At 38.1% G+C, this 21,576-nt stretch overlaps 1 protein-coding gene across 6 annotated transcripts; it reads left to right on the top strand.

Annotated features, from left to right (window-relative positions):
• The first annotated feature begins 3,317 nt into the window (after positions 1-3,317).
• On the top strand, positions 3,318-21,557 carry oxnad1 (oxidoreductase NAD-binding domain containing 1). Of its 6 annotated transcripts, none has more exons than XM_053637541.1 (7): positions 3,318-3,336; positions 9,599-9,656; positions 9,979-10,085; positions 12,246-12,387; positions 15,265-15,495; positions 19,240-19,348; positions 19,494-21,557. In XM_053637541.1, exons 3-7 carry the CDS (start codon positions 9,982-9,984, stop codon positions 19,649-19,651), a joined length of 744 nt encoding a protein of 247 aa, XP_053493516.1. In that variant the 5' UTR covers positions 3,318-3,336; positions 9,599-9,656; positions 9,979-9,981; the 3' UTR covers positions 19,652-21,557. The 6 variants fall into 6 exon arrangements, with proteins under 6 accessions (XP_053493516.1, XP_053493513.1, XP_053493514.1 ...); XM_053637538.1 differs by lacking the exon at positions 3,318-3,336 and adding an exon at positions 3,364-3,775; XM_053637539.1 differs by lacking the exon at positions 3,318-3,336 and adding an exon at positions 7,494-7,551.
• The last annotated feature ends 19 nt before the right edge of the window (positions 21,558-21,576 follow it).

The following is a 21,576-nucleotide window of genomic DNA, read 5'->3' as shown; positions in this document are numbered from 1 at the left end:
CTTCCATGTATTGGGCTTTTTCATGCAGAGATATAGCAAGACATTGTTCATTTTGGATTTGATCAATAACCCAGAGGTTTTTCTTTTGATTTAGTTTTTTCTTTAAAATGGACTCGCCTTCTGATTTATGAACTACAGTTGAGTCAAGTTTTCCCTCAATACTTATGTAAAATGATGCTAGCATTTATTCTAATATACAGTTTCTTGGCTGTGTTGTGTGGTGAGTCATGTTTCAATGGGAATGTGATGTGGAGTTTACAGAAAGTGGTCCAATTTCAGCATGAGCCACAACCCCTCCGCCCGTGCTTGTGCCCTCATACACTTGTCAAATGCCTCTGAGAATTTAATTAAAGTCATGTTGGCTCCTAGAAACTGTGATTTTTTTTGTGCCTATATGCTATACTGGTTTTGATATACTGTATTAAATATAGGGATTTATTTTTAATACATTTAATATCCTAATATTCATATAATCCAAGGTTCTGAAACCCAATCTTGTATCTATGCTTCATGGACCCTGCGTTGAGAACCACTGTAATCAGGGGTGTCTGTCTAATCTTATCCAGAAAGGGATTGTGTGGATGCAGGTTTTCATTCCAAACAAGCAGAAGCCACTCCTGAGTCTATTGAAAGCCCAGCTCAATTGATTTAACAGGTGGAATCGGGTGTGGATCTTCCTGATTAGAATGAAACCTGTGACACCACACTGGCCCTGTGCACATAAGATTGGACACCCCTGATGTAGATAAAATACTTTGTACTTCTAATGTGATGTAGCTTTAGAACTGATCTTATTGAGACTTTAGTTTAATTCTGCATGCACCAGAAGATCAAGGCCTTGTAGCAAATAAATGCTAAAGGATTGAAAATAACACAAGTGAGAGAATAAAATCCAGTGTGTAGCATCTACCTGGATGATGCGATGGCAGCCATAGTGCATTTAGAACACCCACTACATATTCGCTATTGGTGGAAAGGAGAGTTGTTTAGCCAATGCAGAAAGGGAGATCATTATATGCTGTGAAGGACAAGGACCAATGGACACTGGAGTTATACCGTACTCTTTACGAGGAGTGTCCTGGGAGTTTTAATGACCACAGAGAGTCAGGACCTCGGTTTAACGTCTCAACTGAGAGACGGTGCTGTTTTTACAGTATAGTGTCCCAGTCACTACACTGGGGCATTAGGACCCACACAGACAACAGGGTGAGCACCACCTTCTGGCTGCACTAATATTACTTCCAGCAGCAATCTTAGTTTTCCCCAGAAGGTCTCCCATCCAGATACTGGCCAGGCTCAATCCTGATGCTAATCCAGGCGAGAACTGCAGGGTGATATGACTCTACCCACTACCTAATTCACCAGTATACTCTGATGGTTGCTGCCAACATGCAAAGATAAGTAAGTCTTCCGTTGGGCATTTCCACAGTTCTGGACCCCAGTTGGTTTGCACAAGCGTTTGTTCAAGAATGGACAGCTATACTTTAACTTGGGAATTGTCCCAACATTGACAATCCTCTTGAATATGGTTGTTTGGTTTTATTTCAAGTTCATTTTCACTGTGCTGTGTCCTGCACTGTACCTGTATGAGATAACTTTCTATGTCAAGTTCCATAATGGCAGGAAATTACCTCTCTCTCTCTATATATAGAGCCAATAAAGCAATGAAAAATGACATCTCAAAAACTGAAGAAAGGCTTCTCCCAAAACTTTTACGTGTGTCACATACAGGTTAAAACTCTTAAATACACTGATTTCAAGATGAGCAATAAAGAAGTGCAGTTTGCATGCAGCATAAGTGATGCAACATTTTTCAATCTGTGGTTTATACAGAATCTGAGGATAAGCAGTTCATATGAACAGATATGCTATGATAGCTTTAGAACTGCAGCAAACAGTTTTGCACTCAAGTCTCCATCAGTGAACAGTGGATAGGTTCAACAAAACAAGACTTCATGTAAAAACTGCAATGAATTTCCTGTGTATACAGTTGCACTATTTGACCATGTAGAATTAGCACATTTATAGAAGGGCTTTATTTATAATCGCACTATCTGTGGTTACCCAGATGAGTCTGGTTCCTCTCAAGGTTTCTTCCTCATATTGTCTCAGGGAGTTTTTCCTCGCCACTGTCACCTCTGGCTTGCTGATTAGGGATAAATTCATACATTTAAAATCTATATCCTGAATTTATATATTTCTGTAAAGCTGGTTTGGGACTATGTTTATTGTTAAAAGCGCTATACAAATAAAACTGAATTTAATTTATTTGAATAAGCCTGCAATAATGCATTCCACAAAAACAGTCCAGAATCCATATACATACTTAGACAGTCATTCCACAGAGCAGTGTGATGTATTGTGTCCAGAAACTTGGATCAGACCAAATGAGTATGCACCATTAAATGAAGGTAGTCCTCCCAGATACATGTACAGCTACACTATACGGCCAAAAGTATGTGGACCCCTGACTATCACACATATGTGAACCTTCCTGAAACTGTTACTACACATTTGGAAACACACAATTGTATTGGATGGCTTTGTATGTTGTGGTATTAATATTTCCTTTCAGTGGAATTTTGGAGTGGAAGAACTTGAGCGTCCTGCACCTTAACCCCACTGGACACCTTTGGGATGAACTGGAACACCAACTGTGCCCCAGGCCTCCTCACCTGATATCAATGCCTGATTTTGGTGTGGAAAATCTCTCCAACCTAAGTCAAAAAAATTTCCAGAGACCAGGGGTTATATATGTTAAAAGAAATCAAACTTTCAAGACAAATAAAGTTGAGACCTCTGCAGAAATCTTGCAATATAACATAGGCTTTTTATACCATTCTGAACAGTGAGCTCATCTTGGCAGGGTTTTTATCCTTTTCTTTAAAATCAACCCAAGTCCTTTACCACAATTAATTACTCCTGTCTATATGTTGCCTTACACAAGACCAGACCATAACTTTTGTTTTTAAAAAAAAGGTTTGTACGTTCACGCTGTACAAAGTTCACTCCTACTGCCTTAATAGTTTGTCTCTCCTTAGTTACCCTGAGGCCCCAAAAGTCTCCAACCTGTTCTTTCTAATTTACACAAGTATGCACACAATGACTACGTTTACATGGACAGCAGTAATCTAATTATTGACCTTAATCTGAGTAAGATAATAATGTGATTAAGGTGTTTACATGAGTCGCTTTTAGAATACTCCTGTCATGTTCCCGTTTTACATGTTTTAGAACATAATTAGATTAACAGCCCGCGTCATTACGTCACCGCGCCACGCCGTCCGACGTCCTTCCAGAATTTCACGTATCAACATACAGTTCGTCTTCGTTATGGTACCGTATACAGTTTTGCGTGGTTTTATTTATTTATTTATTTATTTATTTTAACGAACGCTTTAAGTGCAGTTAATTATTTGTCATGCTATACGTGCTAATAGACAACTGCTTGAAGCGGTGGGTGTGTCCCAAATCGCGTAGTTACCGTCTATATAGTAGCCGAGATACATGTATTTTTCCCCACTACAGGCCTATAGTAGGAAAGTATGCGATTTGGGACACAGCCGAGCTCTCTTGTTCGCCGTAAAACGTAAAACTGCCGTGTGTGATCGTGTCCTGTCGCAAAATGCGGTGAAAACTCCCACACGACGTTCATAATGTGATTAAGGTGTTTACATGTCACTACTACACGTCCATAATGCGACTAAAACAGGAGTACTCCACCTGTCTTAATTAGATTATTGCTTACTTCGAGTATGACCTTAATTAGATTAAGGTAAGTAAAAATTGCTGTTTACATGGTAGTTTCTTAATTAGAGTATGGTCTTAATCGGATTAAGAGTGGATTATTGTTGTCCATGTAAACGCAGCTAATGTGTCTAAATGCTGATTTATTGCTTAAGTGCACAAGGAGACACAGAATACCACAGGATTTTTCTAACTCAGTACACAGAATATAACATAATTAGAACATATTCTACAGTTTTTAATTATGCTTTTTAACACACACACACACACACACACACACACTATATATATATATATATATATATATATATATATATATATATATATATATATATATATATATATATATATCTTGAGTATGCTTTTTTAATATACTCTACAATCTTACTAATGATTATCCCAATCTGGAATGGGAAGTCCATATGAGTGTGATGGTCTGGTGTCCACATACTTTTGACCATACAGTGTATATACACTGCCCCGTGAAACTGGCAAAGGAGGAGACACTGCAGTTATTTATAACGATATTCTAGGGGTTACACTGCATGTGAATTTAACTTATTGTACTTATATCAGCGGCTTCAGAGGCAAATCCACCGTCACAGTAAAAGCTGACTCTTCTCTGGCCGATGAGCAAAAAACTTTCTATGTGCGCTTTGAGGCTAACTACGGTAGCATTAACCTACCAACTAGCGCTACAGAAGGAAGCAGCTCTGTTAGTGATTAGAGCGTGATCACCGTCTCAGAGGATGAGGTTCGGAGGGCTCTGGAACATGTGAACATCAGGAAAGCGGCCGGACCTGATGGCATTTCCGCCCATGTACTGAGATCCTGTGCTGATCAGCCAGCTGCTTTGTTCACTTCCATCTTTAATGAGTCCCTAGCTAAGCATGTGGTCCCCACCTGCTTTTAAAAAAAAACCTGTTGTCATTCCTGTACCAAAGCATAATAAGCCCTCTTGCCTAAATGACTATCATCCTGTAGTCTTATTGCTTGTCATGAAGGTTTTTGAGAGGCTTATCAAAAACTCCATCTGCTCCATGGACCCTGACATCATTGACCCACTCCAGTTCACCTACCGCCCCAATAGGTCTACTGAGGATGCAGTCTACTGAGGATGTGAGGCTGCTGTTTATAGGCTATAGCTCAGCCTTCAACACCATTATCCGACACAGGCTAGCCTCCAAGCTCAGGGACCTTGGCCTTACTGCTCCTCTCTGTGACTGGGTCCTGGACTTCCTCAAAGGTAGACCCCAGGTAGTGAGAGTGGGCCAGTTGACCTCCAACATCATCACCCTGAGCACTGGAGCATACAAGGTTGTGTCCTGAGTCCACTGCTCTACTCTGTCTACACACATGACTGTGTCCCCTCTCACAGCTGCACCTCTATTGTCAAGTTTGCTGACGACACTGTGGTTATGGGCCTCTCCATGTATCTTCAACAACGACAAAGCCACCTACCATGACGAGGTGGAGAAAATAGCTTGGTGGCTGGCTAACAATCTCTCTCGGAATGTCAGTAAAACCAAGGAGCTGGTTGTGGACTTCAGGAAGAGGCAACAGTGGAACTATACCCCACTCGAGATACAAGGGACCCCCATGGAGAGAGTGAGCAGCTTCAGGTACCTTGGAGTACACATCTCTGACGTCCTGACCTGTACTCATCACAATGAAGCTCAGGTGAACAAAGCCAGACAACGGTTGTACCTTCTGAGACTGCTGAGGAAATTCAGGGCCTCCTCAGCGATCCTGAAAACTTTCTATACTGGGGCCATAGAAAGTTTACTAACTCAGTGCATCTCAGCATGCTCAGCATGATATGGAAACTGCTCAATCCAGGACCACAAAGCCCTGCAGAGAGTGGTGTGCTTAGTGAATGCATCTCCGGATCTGCTCTCCCCTCTCTGCTTGACATGTACATCAGGCGATGCAGTACAAGAGCCACTAAAATCATCAGGGACTCCACCCACCCTGGTAATTGTCTGTTTAGCTTGCTGCAATCAGGCAAGCGCTTCCGTTGTCTGATGGCAAAAACTGAGAGGCTCAGGAGGAGCTTCTTCCCTCAGGCCATCAGACTCCTCAACACGCACATGTCCTCCATACAGATCCCTTAGGACTCCATAAGGACTCTACACTCACTCTGCACTCCACTGACACTCTGAATGACACACAACGTTTATGAAAATTGTACCCAGAGGTAGCATATATAGAGAAAAGAGCAGTGGGCCTAAAACAGATCCTTGTCAAACACCAAGCATTACTTTATTATGTGTAAAGAAGTCACCATTTACATCTACAAACTGATAATGATCAGTCAAATAACACTTGGTCCAGAAGAGGGATGTTCCCTGAACTCCAACAACATTTTTTAGGAGAATATTATGATCAGTGGTATAAAAAGCTGCACTAAGGTCAAGCAACACAAGCAAGGAGACAAAACCCTGATCATAGACTAGTAGTAGGTCAATTACCACTTTAACCAGCGCTGTCTCAGTACACTGTGATGAGGCTTAAATCCTGATTGATAGATTTCATTAATGTTATTCCTATGCAATTATAATCCTAACTAATATGCGACAACATTTTCTAGGCTCTTGGAAATAAAGGGGAGGGCAGGTTTTTTAATCAGGGGTTTGAGAACTGCTAGTTTAAAGGGTTTACATTAGGTACATAGCCAGTGCTACAGGAAGAAAGTATTAAAATTGTCCATTTTACCATTGAAAAAATCCTGAAAATCATCGCTATTACATCCTGATGGTATGTATGCTTCTGTGGTGGGCTCGTTCCTAGTTAACTTTGCTACAATATTAAATAAGAATCTGGGATTATTTATGTTATCATCTATTAGGGTGGAGAAATATGATGATCTAGCAGCACTAAGAGCCTTTCTTTAGCTAGGAAGGATATCCTTCTATGCAACTTGGAATACAACCAATTTAGTTTGATGCCATTTATGTTCTAAATTTTGAGTGGTAAGTAGAGATTTATATTAGATATATTATAGCAAGAGATATGGTATAGCAATTATAGAGATTGCTATACCAGGGTGCTAGGTTTTTCTCTCTAATTCAAAGTGAGGCTACATTCTTTAGAGATCAGCAGGTTGATAGATTGCATCTCATTTAAAATTACATTTAGGCTAGTAATTTTCAAAATTCTTTCTTACTGTTTCTGGTAGTAGGTATGGCAACATGATTGATTTATGAAATGCACCCACTGTCCAGCTGCTCTTGAATATACTACTATTACTTACAATAGTCACAGTTAGTGTTATATACCATTTTTATAGACACTCAAAGCATTTTACATAGCATGGGGGGTGGGGGAATCTCCTCAACCACCACTACTGTGTAACATCCACCTGGATGATGTGACTGCAGCCATAGTGCGCCAGAATGCCCACCACACACCAGCTATTAGTGGAGAGGAGAGAGTGATGTAGCCAATTCAGAGATGGAGATTATTGGGGGCCATGATAGAGAAAGGCCAATGGGGGAATTTCACCAGGACACCATTGTTATACCCCTACTCTTTTATCATAAGTGTCCTGGGATTTTTAATGACCACAAAGAGTCAGGACATAGCTTTAACAGTGCTGTTTTTACAGGGGGTCAGAAGGACCACAGGGTGAGCACCCCTTGCTGGCTTCACTAATACCACTTTGTTTTCCTCAGGAGGTCTCCTATCCAGGTACTGGCCAGGCTCAATGCTGCTTAGCTTCAGTGGGACACCAGGGGAAGAACTGCAGGGAGATATGGCTCTGGCATAGTGTAGTGTACAGGCCGCCCAGAGCACTGCTATCAGGTTGGCTCACTAGCTGGCTAGAAAGTTTTCATCAATCGGTAGCCAGTTCTTGTAGCGCCATTCACATAATTGTCCAACAGTCTCTGACATCGGTGTGCTGGAATTTTTGACCACCCTTGGATGAAGCTGAGGGTCCCGTGGGATCAATGGCTTCTTGTAGTGCTGCTAGATCTTCAGGGTTCAATAGGTTGTCAGCTGTGGGGACAATTACAATGACATGTTGTGGGTCAGTGGGTAGACCACAATCCTCCCAGTCAAGCTCTTGAAGGTACAGTTCCTAAACAGAAGCAGAACATTTAAAAATTGATTAATCATTTATTGTGCATCAAATCACACATGCTTCCAAAAAACTGTAAAAGCAGTGACAGTGACCTTCTGAGTTTCTGGTTTATAGTTGAGTTGACAAGAGACGTTCAATGCAGTGAAATGTTTTCATATTTCCATTCTGTCAACAAGTTATTTAAGATTTGGGTAGTAACTTGTAGAAAGCTTGGAATTACGCAATTGTGCAATTAAAGAGAATCTGAAAGCTTTAAATATAAAGTAAGCACAGCAAATTCAACTCAGAGAACAGCTGTCTCCCGCAGCAGAGAGAATTCTAGCCCAAACCCGCTCTGGGGGGGGAACCCATAATGAACTTTATGCATGCTCAGATTGTGTATAATTTAAGAAGGCACTATACACAACAGAGTGTTAAGATTATTACAGTTAATTAAAACGCAGCCTTGCTCTAGTTAGTAGTAACACTAGATTCCCCTATAGGCTCCAGCCTAATGATGGGGTAATGTGTCTGGATGTGGAATTAACATTTTTTTTGAGGGGGAAAAAAAAACCGGAAGGGGTTTAATTATTGCTTACCTGAGAAAGAAACTAACCTGTTCGCCGCTCCTTTCGACGGCTGTATCCCTGGTGTAATGTTATGTAACATTGTTGTAACGGTTCTCCCGGGAGACTAGTGTAAATTGGCCGACAGCGCCATCTGTTGGTTTGAAAGAAGAAGTTGCTCAGCTGCATTTGTGAGAAAGTCAAGATCGGGGGGAAACAGGTCACGTTTCTCACGAACATGACAGAGATATGCATTGGATTCTTTTATTCGCTCAAAGATCGGTAGTGTGAAATGGTTTTGTGAAATTTGATTTAGGCTCATATTTTCCATTTATTTGTTTACACCTCTTACACCGTTTTCTCTCAAATTGCCGTTTGTATTTGCAAATCGCTTTCGGTTTATTTGAGAGTCGAGTTTTCCTTTGCAAAGCAGATTGTATTTGTTTGTGAAATGGTTCATTTATTTGTTTAATTTCGGCACTTTTTTTAATCTCCATAGGTAGTTTCGCTTGTTTCCGACGTTTATTAGCACAGTGACAGTCCTCTTGTCTGCGCAATTCTTTTGCGGACTTGGTTATCTAAATCATGCCCATGAACTCGAGTTACCGTAACTACTTCCGGTTCACGTCTGCGTTTACTAAGAGCATGACAGAGGTTAAATAGCTATGTATTAACACAGTCATTGAAGAGTAGAACTGTATTGAATTACGTTGCGGATTACGTTGTGAGTAGATGTTTTCGGGTTTGGTATTATTTTTGAGATTACCCAGGGACTTTTTTTTAGATAGTAAAACGTAAGAAATTTAGAGCGCAAACTAGATTACCCAGTGCAGCCACTACACATGATCAGGCTGCAGAGAACCTGCTGGTCTGCTACATTAGTTCCCATATATTTTAGTTACACAGTAACTTCCCAGTGCAAACTTCAACTCCAGCGCAATGATTCTGCGGTGTGTTATAATTACTGCTCGGTGTTTTGTTGGGGCTGCGCGGTCACTACAAGCCCCGTCTAACCTGTTCTGTTCATCGAGGTTAGTTCTAAATGTCTCAGATGTTTGCAGGAAAATAAAACAAACAAGATTTGATAATCATGTTGTCGTACAGTCATTTGCGATACATGCGTATGTGACTTCTGTTTTACTGAGTATTGTTTTAAATACAATGAACTTGAGGTGTACAGAACTTGAATATTGGCATCCTGTCCTTTTTTTTTTTTGCCCAGAAACATATCACGACAAGCTGATCACCTTGAAAGGACAGCTAGTGTTTACAGACAAAAGGTGAGTCCTCATGTAATAAGACAGTAGATCAGGGAAGCAGAGGCAACATGCAGAACAGCATACCAGATGTTCAAACTGCATTTTGTTACCTGGCTCAGATCCTACAAGGTCACACATGTCCCTGCTGTCAGCCTCCTGTATCTCATGTGACAGACATTTTATATAATTATCAATTTCGGAATTATCAAGATGAAATGCTGTTTGTTCCAATCTGAGCAGTACAATAATGCAATAAAGCTGTGACTCTTAGCACCTGTCATGTTTGGATGATGATTATATAGTTGTTGTTTGTTAGCTCAACTAGGTGTGTTTGTGTTTGTAGGCCATGTTCTCGGCACGTGTTTGTGCCATTACAGATGAGTCAGACAAAGTGAAGAGGCTGCAGCTGGAGGTGCCGCATCCTGAATTTAGTTTCCATGCTGGCCAGTGGTAAGGACTGTGTGATTATGAAATATCATGTTAATACTTTGGCCAGATCACACTTTCTTAGGACTGATGTATACTTCTGAGTACATATGGTAGTGTGAAAAAATAAGTACACCCCATGGAAATTTTTTAAATTTCTATTCCTCCTTCATATTTTATCATATTTGGACAAGCAAACATTTGATCCTCTTTGAAACAGTGCCTATATATAAAAAAAAGGTAATACACTATCAAATGACACATAAAATTGACATTGACAGATCAGTCACATGGAAAAAGTAAGTTCACACCTTCAAATCCATAAATTTAGAATCAGGCGTTCAAGATTGGGTGCCATTGATTAGAACAGACTTTGAAACTGTATCATTTCAAGCTACAAGTTACTTACAGTATAGTTTGAAGTAGTTGAGCTACAGTCAAGCTACCCTTTTAAAAAAGTAGTTAGCTACACTACAAGTTACTAAGAAATAGTAGCTAATTACATTAAGCTACTTAAATGGGCAACATTTTAGTATGTCATGATTGTGAATCAGCTTATAAATAACTATAATTGTGCATAAAGAAATTAAACACAATTTAAAGATAATTTAGAACAATTATGATTTTATAGTCTTGTTTTATTTATAGACCATCAAAAGACAGTAGCGGCTGATGATAAAAAATTTTGCAGAGCATGCAAACAAAGTGTAAATAATAGTTATTAATGCCGGCCTGAATGTAATTGTTAAATAGCCATTTAACAGGTGCGGTAAAAATGTATCACCACTGCTTAGCTAAAAATAGAAAATGCAACTGTTAAAGCATGCAATAAGATACCACAAATCAATGAATTTGAATTTAATGTGGGTTTATTAATAAAGTAAGCAAGGTAATCACTCAAAAAAAAAAAATCACTGTAATGTTGCCTAAACAATGGCCAGTAGCACTACTTGAAAATAGATTTTGCCCTTGCCTTCTAATGCCAATCCTGTATCCTTCATCTAGTTGTTCAGCACAGTTTTTACAGTTTTTCAATAAACTGTAGCCTCATAGCATTGTCAGGATGGCTGTGGCAACTTTTAGGACCTACAGACACATTCATTTGGCCGAAATATGTGAACGAAATACAATGTTGATTTTTTTAAAATAAATGCTAACATGACTACCAGGCGAATAGTACGACTAAGTAATTTTATTTCATAATTATTTTGTAATATATATTTAACTTAACTTTAAAGGGGTCATGTCATATGATTTTTAAACGGTAATTATTTTGGTTATTGAATGTAATAGAATAGGTTAACATGCTTGAACATTCAAAAAACCGTCATATACGGTACATTATTGCAGTACCTCTATTCCCAGGCTGCCTGAAATGCTCAGATTTCTCCAAAGCCCCTCCGTCCAAACAGCCCAGAGTGCTCTGATTGGCCAGCTGTCCTGTTGCGTTGTGATTGGCCAAAAACCTCAAGCATGAGTCAGAAATGTAACGCCCCTTGGATTAATTTCAGCTTCCAAAGCTTCTAATGCTCCTAAGCTCCTAAGCAACATGTCGGTTTTACCATATCAGAAAAAGGCAACTTTGGAAACATTTTTAATCCTTATCACATCTCCAGAACAGTGTAGGTTTTTGTTATATCCTGTCCTAAATCAGCACAGCCCTGATTAACATTTGTTTGCCTGATCAGTGACACAACAAAAACTTTAACATATGCTCAAGAGGTTTAAACTTGTAATCCCTAAAATCTTGAGGGGAAGACACTATAAGAAAGAATCTACAATCTCTCTCTGTTGCAATTACACCTGCCTATGTTACACCTGCCTATTATAATACCTATGTGTATTATAAGTAAGGGCATACATATATAAGTTATAAAATGCTGAGATATTACATTTTCAACATTTAAGCTAAAAGTTTGTTGGTTGACGTGAGGTATAGTAAAGACGTAAATTGGAGTCAGATCATTTAGTTAGCTAATATTATAATATTTATGTAATAGATTAACACACGCATGCTGCTTTTCCCATCATTGATTTTAGGAAAGCAAAGGAGTAAGTCCTACAATTTGGACATGGTTCTACAACAGTCTGCTCTCTATTAAACATTTTCAGCAGTGAGACAAATATGATGGTCTAACTTTAATGGTTGTGTATTCATGTTGATTGACTGTGTGTTATGTTCAGGGTGGACTTTTTCATCCCAGGTATGGAGAAAGTGGGTGGCTTTTCCGTGTGCTCCAGCCCAGGCCTTCTGCACCGAGAACGAGTTATAGAGCTGGCAGTGAAATACACACAGCACCCACCTGCACACTGGATACACACTAAGGTGAGTGTGTGGTGGGCACAAGTAAACACAATTGTGGATTTCCTTTTCTTATAATTTCTTTAAAAGACATCGTTCCTTTTTTTATTACATTAAATATTAGAAATGATTGATGATCATTTCAGCTTGATGATCAACATGGCAAGAAGTAGTAATAATAATTTGCCTAATATCTGAAGGTAATGCTCAGATAAAATGAATACTTTGATAACTGTAGAGCTCCATGGTGACAGAAGATAGGGAGACACACACATGGGTAATACACACACCAGTTTAATAATTCTCTTTCCTGCAGTGCTTTGGCAATACTGTACTTTATTGGTCATGCCGATAAAGCATGTTGAATTGAATTGAATTAATAGTACTAAAAATGCAAAAAAAGGGATGTATGTAAACCAGTGGTGTACAAATGTGAATACTATACAAACAGAAAAGAATAGAAAAACAAAAGGGATAGAAAGCAACACTATGAACAAATCCAAATGGCAAGCATCATCATCAGAAAATATAGTATTCTGAATGACAAAAAACACCATAATTTCTGTGTCAGAATTTCAAACAAAACAAATCAGAATTCTATAGAGAGTGCCCTTGGTAAATATGAAGCCTGTGAAATATTGTCTTCATTGTTTAACCTTTTGATCTTTTGTTCAAAAAATTCACAAATACTCTGCTCTCATGGATATCAAACAATTCCAAACAAAACACATTTATCCAAAAATATCGTTTGTTATATATAGGTGTGCAACAATTGTTGGCACCCTTTTAGTGAATATTTTGTGCTACCTCCCTTTGCCAAGATAACAGCTCTGAGTCTTCTCCTATAATGCCTGATGAGGTGATATCTGTTGATATTTGATAGTCCATGATGGCATGTATCCTAACAAAATATCCAGGTCCTCTGGCAGAAAAACAATGACAAAAACATTGAAGATTCACTGCCATATTTAACCATGGGAATGAGGTACTTTTCCATATGGCTACCTCTCTGTGTGCAACAAAACCATCTCTGGTGTTTATTGCCAAAAAGCTCTGTTTTGGTTTCATCTGACCATAGAATCCAATCCCATTTGAAGTTCCAGTAGTGTCTGGCAAACTGAAGATGCTTGAGTTTGTTTTTGGATGAGAGTATAGGCCCTTCCAACAACTTGTGGTGATGTAGGTGAATTCAGATTGTAGTTTTGGAGACTTTCTGACCCCAAGACACAACTAACTTCTGCAATTCTCCAGCTGTGATACTTGGAGATTTTTTGGCCACTCAAACCATCCTCTTCCCAGTGTGTTGAGACAATATATACATGCATCCAATTCCAGGTTGATTCATAACGTTTCCAGTTGACTGGAACTTCTTAATTATTGCCCTGATGGTGGAAATGGACATTTTCAATGCTTTTGCTATTTTCTTATGGCCACTTCACATTTTGTGAAGCTCAACAACCTTTTGCCACACATCACGACTATATTCCTTGGTCTTACCCATTGCTGTGAATGACTAAGGGAATTTGGCCTATGTGTTACCTCATATTTATACCCATATGAAATAGGAAGTCATGGTTGAACATTTTTGCTGTTCCTACTCACCCAGTTGTGAATTTACTTCAAATATAGTCTCTCATATGAATTCATAGGGGTGCCAATAATTGTTGCACACCTATATTTAATAAAGATTTTTTTTCTATAAACCTGTGTTGTTTGCAATTGTTTGATATCCTGAGAGCAGAGTATTTTTGTGAACTGGTTTAACAAAATATCAAAAGGTTAAACAATAAAGACAATTTTTCACATCCTTCTTTGCTCATATTCAAAAAGGGTGCCAACATTAGTGGAGGGCAATGTAGCATCAAACTACCTTAGCAAGATACTTCTAGCCAATCCACCATGACAGCATCAGAAGGAAAAGCAGTATAAGGGAAATGGGTCTGTTTATACAGGATGCATTAGAAATGAAAGGTACATGCAGGCAATATTGGGTGCTTCACTGTAAATTTAATTAATCAGTCTCATTAAATCAGTCTTATTAGGTAATCAGTGTCATAGAAGATCCCCTTTTATTTTAGAACTTAGAAATGTTTAAAACAACAAATTATAAATTTTATCTAATAGCAATACTAACCGATGCCTTGGTTTCTGAAGTATTAGTTGTGAATAGTTTGGTTTCTTGCAACAGCAAATTAATGACCACAACAACAATAAAATGTCCAGTAAAATTGCATTTATGAAAAATAAATTGGTGGAGAGGAGAGTGATGTAGCCAATTAAGGGATGGAGGTTATTAGGGGGCGATAGATAAGGGTCAACTGGAGAATTTCTCTGACCACAGAGAGTCAGGACCTCGGTTTAACGTCTAATCCAAAAGACGGTGCTGTTTTTATAGTGTAATGTCCCTGTCACAATATGAGTCCCTCAGTTGTCCTAAGTGTGAAAAGATGGATCTTAACATCATATTTCCACTCTTGGAAAGGGGTCAAATTTACAGAAAATGCTGGAAAACCAAAGAATGTGCAGGACCTGGAGGATTTTTCTGAAGAATAGTTGGCAGTTTAACTGCTCAGGACAAACAAGGGACTCATAAAGAACTATCACAAAACAACTAACTACTTGAAAAATGTTATATACAGGAAAAACATTGAAATGGTTTTATGTTGTCTTTTGGATTATGTACAATAAATCTAGGCAGCGTGTTCTCTCTGAAGTCTATAGGAATGTCTACAGGAATAGAGCTCACTGAGCATTGAACTATTGAGATGTGACTCTGCCACCAACGGCTTCATGTCTTTGTATAGATTTGTATGTACTTTGACAGTCCAAGCTTGCAGTTTCCATTTAATGTCCTGAAAAACTGAATTGATTGAGCTGCCTTTTTCTCTCTCACACCATCAGTGCACATTAGGCTCGCATGTGGAAGTGCGAGTTGGGGGGGATTTTTATTTCGACCCCAAACCATCTGATCATACAGTGGACCTGCTACTGGTGGCTGGTGGCGTTGGTATCAACCCCCTTTACTCCATACTAATGCACACTGCAGATCTACTCCGACTGCCACACACATACAGACCAGGACACACACACCTCTGTTACAGTGCCAAGAACACAACGGAGCTGCTTTTCACAGTGAGTGTATATGAGAACAATCTACAGCCTCTTATTGACATCACATAATCAGCTATTCTTCACTGATCAGTGTATGTGCAGTGTATATAAAAAGTCTACGCACCCATATTAAAATTGCAGGTTTTTGTGATGTAAAAAATTAAACCAAGATAAATCATGTCAGATCATTTTCCACCTTTAATGTTATATACAGTGCCCTCCACTGATATTGGCACCCTTGGTAAACATGAGAAAAGAAGGCTGTGAAGAATTGTCTTTATTGTTTAACCTTTTGATCTATTGTTTAAAAAATCACTAAAATACTCTGCTGTCATGGATATCAAACAATTGCAAACAAAACAGGTTTATCAAAAAAAAATCTTTGTTAAATATAGGTGTGCAACAATTATTGGCACCCTTTTAGTCAATATTTGTGCTACCTCCCTTTGCCAAGATAACAGCTCTGGGCCTATAATGCCTGATGAGGTTGGAGAATACATGGCAAGAGATCTGAGACCATTCCTCCATACAGAATCTCTCCAGATGCTTCAAATTTCAAGGTCCATGCTGGTGGACTCTCCTCTTCAGTTCACCCCACAGATTTCCCTTCCCAACTTCCCATTTTGTAAAGCTCAACAACCATTTGCCACACATGACAGCTATATTCCTTGGTCTTACCCATTGTTATAAATGACTAAGGGAATTTGGCCCATGTGTTACCTCATATTTTTAGCCCTGTGAAACAGGAATTAAAGGTTGAACAATTTCCTGTTCCTAGTCTCCCAGATGTACTAAAAGAAATGTAAAACATCAATGGGAATATACTTCAAATATAATTTTCTAATATGAATTCATGGGGTGCCAATAATTGTTGCACACCTATATTTAACAAAGATTTTTTTTTTAGAAACCTGTGTTGTGTTTGCAATTGTTTGATATCCATGAGAGCAGAGTATTTTTGTGATTTTTTTTAAAAACAAAATATCAAAAGGTTAAACAATAAAAACAAATTTTCACAGCCGCCTTTGCTCATATTTACCACCCAATGACATTCAAGGGAAAACCAAACAGAAATGTTTTTTATATAAAGAAAAGTAAAAAATTTACAATGACTTGGTGTACACAGCCTTTTATAATGGGGCATGTGATTGTGCTCAGAATTACTTAATCACATTCAAACTCGTATTCAAAAGTAATTATGCTGCACCTGGCATTAGATGCGGCTTGGTGGCTTGGTGGTTAAGGCTCTGGGTTACTGATCGGAAGGTTGGGGGTTCAAGCCCCAGCACTGCCAAGCTGTTGGGCCCTTGAGCACGGCCCTTAACCCTCTCTGCTTCAGGGGTGCTGTATGATGGCTGACCCTGCGCTCTGACCCTAGTTTCCTGACATGCGAGGTATGCGAAGAAAAGAATTTCACTGTGCTGAAATGTATGTGAGACCAATAAAGACTCATTATTAGTGAAGTGATTCTTATTAAGCCAGAGTAAAGATCAGCTATTTCTATAGGATTTTCTTGACATCTACTTGATAGAGTGAATAGATAGCTCCACATGATAGATAGCTCCACATGATGGATAGCTCCACCTGTTTTGGTGCAATCCTTGCAGGCCTCTGTTAGACAGCTGAAGATGAAGGAATATTTAATCTTTCAGCACAATAAAGACCCAAAGCACAAATCAAGTTAACAAAGGAATTGCTTCAGAAGAAGAAGTGCTTTGGAATGGCCCAGTAAGAGTCCAGATCTAAATCCTATTGAAAAACTGTGGAATGACTTGAAGGCTGTGCTCAGGAGAGCTCATTGCTATATAATAGGTCTGGAGCATTTTTATTGAAAAGAGTGGAACAAAATTGACAAATCATGATGTCGTAAGCTGGTAGACAAAAAGACTGAGTGCTGTATTATAGGCAAAAGGTGCTTTAACAATGTATTTAGTTAAGGGGTTTTTTACACTTGTTCAAACAGCTTATTGTAAGTTGTTTTTTTTTTCTGTTCTCTGAAACATTTCTTTTTGTTTTCCACTTGAATTTTCTTGGTTACTATGGCACATTAAAGGTAGGAAAAGGTCTGACATGATTAATCTTGGTTTAAAATATTTTTTTACATCACAATACCTGCAATTTTAACAGGGGTGTGTAGCCTTTTTATACTGTATTGGTGTTTGAATCATCAGTGCTAATAATCAAATGCAGCTCAGTCTTACAAAAGTGTGTTAGACCTAATAATAATTTCAGGATGCTTCTCACAGCGATAATTTAATGTACTGTATGTTATTCTGAACCTGCAACTATAGGAACATACTGAACTTTTGTATTTGATTTGTAGACAAGAGGTTAATATTGAATTCTATTATTGTAAATCAAGGCTTAATACAATCTTAAATACGGGTCACTCCATGAAACCTGCAACTAAACTGTGACATGAGGCTAAAATTACAGAATAAGGACTTTTGAAGAACACTCACAACCTCATACTGACATTACCATCAGAAATAATGGCATATGGATCAAAAGCTAACATCTTCATTCAAACATGAGTTATGAGGCATCACATTTACTGTGATGCGCATGTAACAAGGACATGAAAATAACGTTGAATTTATCAACAAAATTTTTATTTTAAAAAAAGAAAACATTTGACAAGTCAATAAATAACAAACTTCAACAGTAGTTTGAAAATAATCAACAATTTAGACCAATCTCAAGATCTGTTATCTTGAATATTTCAAGATAACTCTTTAGTCTATTTTCGATCCAATCAAAAAGAAGGATTTAGAACACTTGGATACAAGTGTTGAGGGATTTTCTTGGGTACAGAGTGCATCACTAGGAAGTTAAGGTAAGACCATATCAGTTTTTATTTTAGTTTTTCATGCATTATATTCAATATATATTAATTGAGTGACTTCACTACACCTTGCATGAAACGTTGTGTGTGTGTGACCTTCTGTAACCTGGACGTGAACGTCCACAGATCTGGAAGTACTCTCGGGTGATGCACATCATGCCTGAATGTGGGGTCTGGTGGGAAATTCGAAGCTTGGGAATAAGGCTAGAGCAGTTTCAAGCACAACATACTCAGAACAGGACTTTAGTGGATTTTATCTATAATTTTAATTCTGGTAATTTTCCTCTGCCTTTTTTTTTTTTTAATACAATAAATTGTGCTTGACTGACTGACAGAGACATATTGTTGTTACTAATGAAAATGACTTTTAAAAGACATTGCACCTCTTTAATAAAATAAGAAGACTTTTATTACTAGGAAAGTGTTTTTATTAGGAAAGGGTAGGAATTAAAGCAAAAAATAATTACTTTATCGGATAAGGTAAGGAATGTCACATTTTCCAACACTAATTAATGGGGAGAATTTAGAAAGACATTTTTTTTATTATTTTTACAGTAGTTAGGAACAGGATGAAAGTGAAATTATCTTATGTATATCTCAAAGTCTAGCACCTTACATTAAACATGATATTTAACAATATTTATTGCAATGTTGAATTTTATTGCCAATGATTTATATACATTTGAATGGCTGCAGTTTTCACGGAGTGACCCTTTTGTTATTGTTGTACCAGAAATATGATTCAACAGCAGAATTTGTTACCACAATTCCTTATTTAAATGGCACACAGACATCAACACAACATTCACCCAATACTTTTAAATTGATTATAATTGTTTGAATGGAACTTGATACACCTATTATGTTTAATCGATCACTGTATTCATAGTTTTTGTGTGTATATAATTTGTTTCTTTCAGGATAGCATCATTGGTGTTTGTCGGGAATTTCCAGATAAATTCTCATGTGAGTTCCGAGTGACGCGGCAAGATTTTGAAATCAAGCCAGGCCTCCAGTCCTACACAACCAGTGAGTCCCACATAATCTCATTTAGCTTCATTTATGTTTTCAGTCAATTTGAATTAAAGTTGATTAACAATTCAGGATTACAGACTTACAACATAAGTCCTTGATTTAATATTATGAGATGTTTTGACTGTGTCTTCACTTAAAGGTGGAAAAATATCACAGGAGGTGCTGAGGCATCACGTTAACCCTGGGCGCACATTGTGTTATTTGTGTGGGCCGCCACCCATGATTGAGAGTGTGAGTAGGGACCTGCAAAATCTTGGCCTGCCTATGGACAGAATCCTATATGAGAAGTGGTGGTAGGTCTCCAGTCCATCAAGTGCCTCTGGGGCTTGAAAGAGGACCATCAGAACAGATATTTTATTTTTGAAATTCATAACTACACAACTGGACAACTTTACCTGTGCAATACAATGTTTCTTCCTCTACAAACAACAGCTTACTTAATACTATCACAGGTTATTATTCATTCATGGTCATATCAGGTTATATATAAAAATAATACATTTTTAAAAAAACCCTGATTTTTATTTCCTATTAAAACAGTGTTTTCATACTGGAATTTAAATATGTGTAAAACAAATTTTCTTCTTGTGTTAATGAATACAGTCACATAATACTGTTTTAACATGTGAACAAAAGATCTGTTTTTTTCCTCTTTTATAGTTTTTTGCAAAATTGCTTACAGATATTTCTGTGTCTCAGTGGCTAATGCATTAACATGTTTTTCAAAACGATACACACATTTCCCAAATCCCTGTACTGCTTTCAGACCTCAATTCCACAACAGTGGGCTGAATGATAGTAAGTCAAAATAAAACACTGACTCCAAAACCATAAACACATTTTCACAAAATATCATGCTCAATCAGCATTTGAATTTCTACATCAAACAGTTTTTTCCCCTGGACACTGATTTTTTTGAGGGGTGTGGAGTAGGAGCAGGTAGGCTTCTTGTGACCTGCTCCCTGTAGGTTATTCAGGTGTTGAATGTGGATGAAATAGGACATTTGGTTACGTACATTCACTTTCCACTTTAATAGGAAAACACCTGATCATTCATGCAGTTACCTAGTCAGCCATGTGGTAGCAGCACAATGTATAAAATCATGTAGATACAGGTAAAGAACTTCACTTAATGTTGACATCAAACATCAGAATGTAGAAAAAATGTGATCTCTGTGGCGTGGTTGTTGGTGCCAAATGGGCTGGTTTGAGTTTTTCAGAAACTGCTGATCTCCTGGGATTTTCACAAACAACAGTCTCTAGAGTTTACACAGAATGGTGGAAAAAAAACCCAACAACATTGAGTAAGCAGAAGTTCTGTGGGTGGAAATACCATGTTGATAAGAGAGGAAAATGGCCAAATCTGAGCTACAGTGGTTGCATAGAGTGACACAAAAGTGAGTACACCCCTCACATTTTTGTAAATATTTGATTATATCTTTTCATGTGACAACACTGAAGAAATGACACTTTGCTACAATGTAAAGTAGTGAGTGTACAGCTTGTATAACAGTGTAAATTTGCTGTCCCCTCAAAATAACTCAACACACAGCCATTAATGTCTAAACCACTGGCAACAAAAGTGAGTACACCCCTAAGTGAAAATGTCCAAATTGAGCCCAATTAGCCATTAAGCCAATAAGACCACTGGTTTTCAAAAGGGTTCAAAGCTGGAGATACAGTCATGTGAAAAATTAAGTACACCTCATGGAAATTGTTGGTTTTTCTGACATGTTCGGACAAGCAAACATTTGATCATCTTTGAAACAGTGCCTATTAATGAAGTTGATATACTTGAACATTTATTCAACAGAAATATCAATAGATACTTCAAAAAATAAATATACCCTTGGAAGTCATTTGAAATCTGTGCCATTTGTAGAGGATTTTCCTTACAGTGGAATGATGCATTTCAAATAATTTGGAGATATTTTCCTTGCCAGACTCATAGGCATCCACAACCTTTTTTCTGAAGGCCTTATAGAACTCTTTAGATCTTGGCATGATGATACCACACACCTCAATAGCAAAGGGAACACCAAACACTAGATATGAGAGGGGTATAAATAAGACCGGTTCCACCTGCACTCCCTAAGCAGGTTCTAATCACTGGCACCCAATATTGAACACCTGATTCTAATTTTATGGATTTAAAGGTGTGATAAATGTAGGGGTGTACTTACTTTTTTCATGTGACTGATCTGTTTTTTTGTTAATTTAAA

The sequence above is a fragment of the Ictalurus furcatus genome, chromosome 12, assembly GCF_023375685.1.
Source record: "Ictalurus furcatus strain D&B chromosome 12, Billie_1.0, whole genome shotgun sequence".
In the NCBI taxonomy this organism is placed as follows: domain Eukaryota; kingdom Metazoa; phylum Chordata; class Actinopteri; order Siluriformes; family Ictaluridae; genus Ictalurus; species Ictalurus furcatus.
The sequence above is the reverse complement of the archived record's forward strand: the minus strand, read 5'-3'. Positions and strand labels throughout refer to the sequence as shown.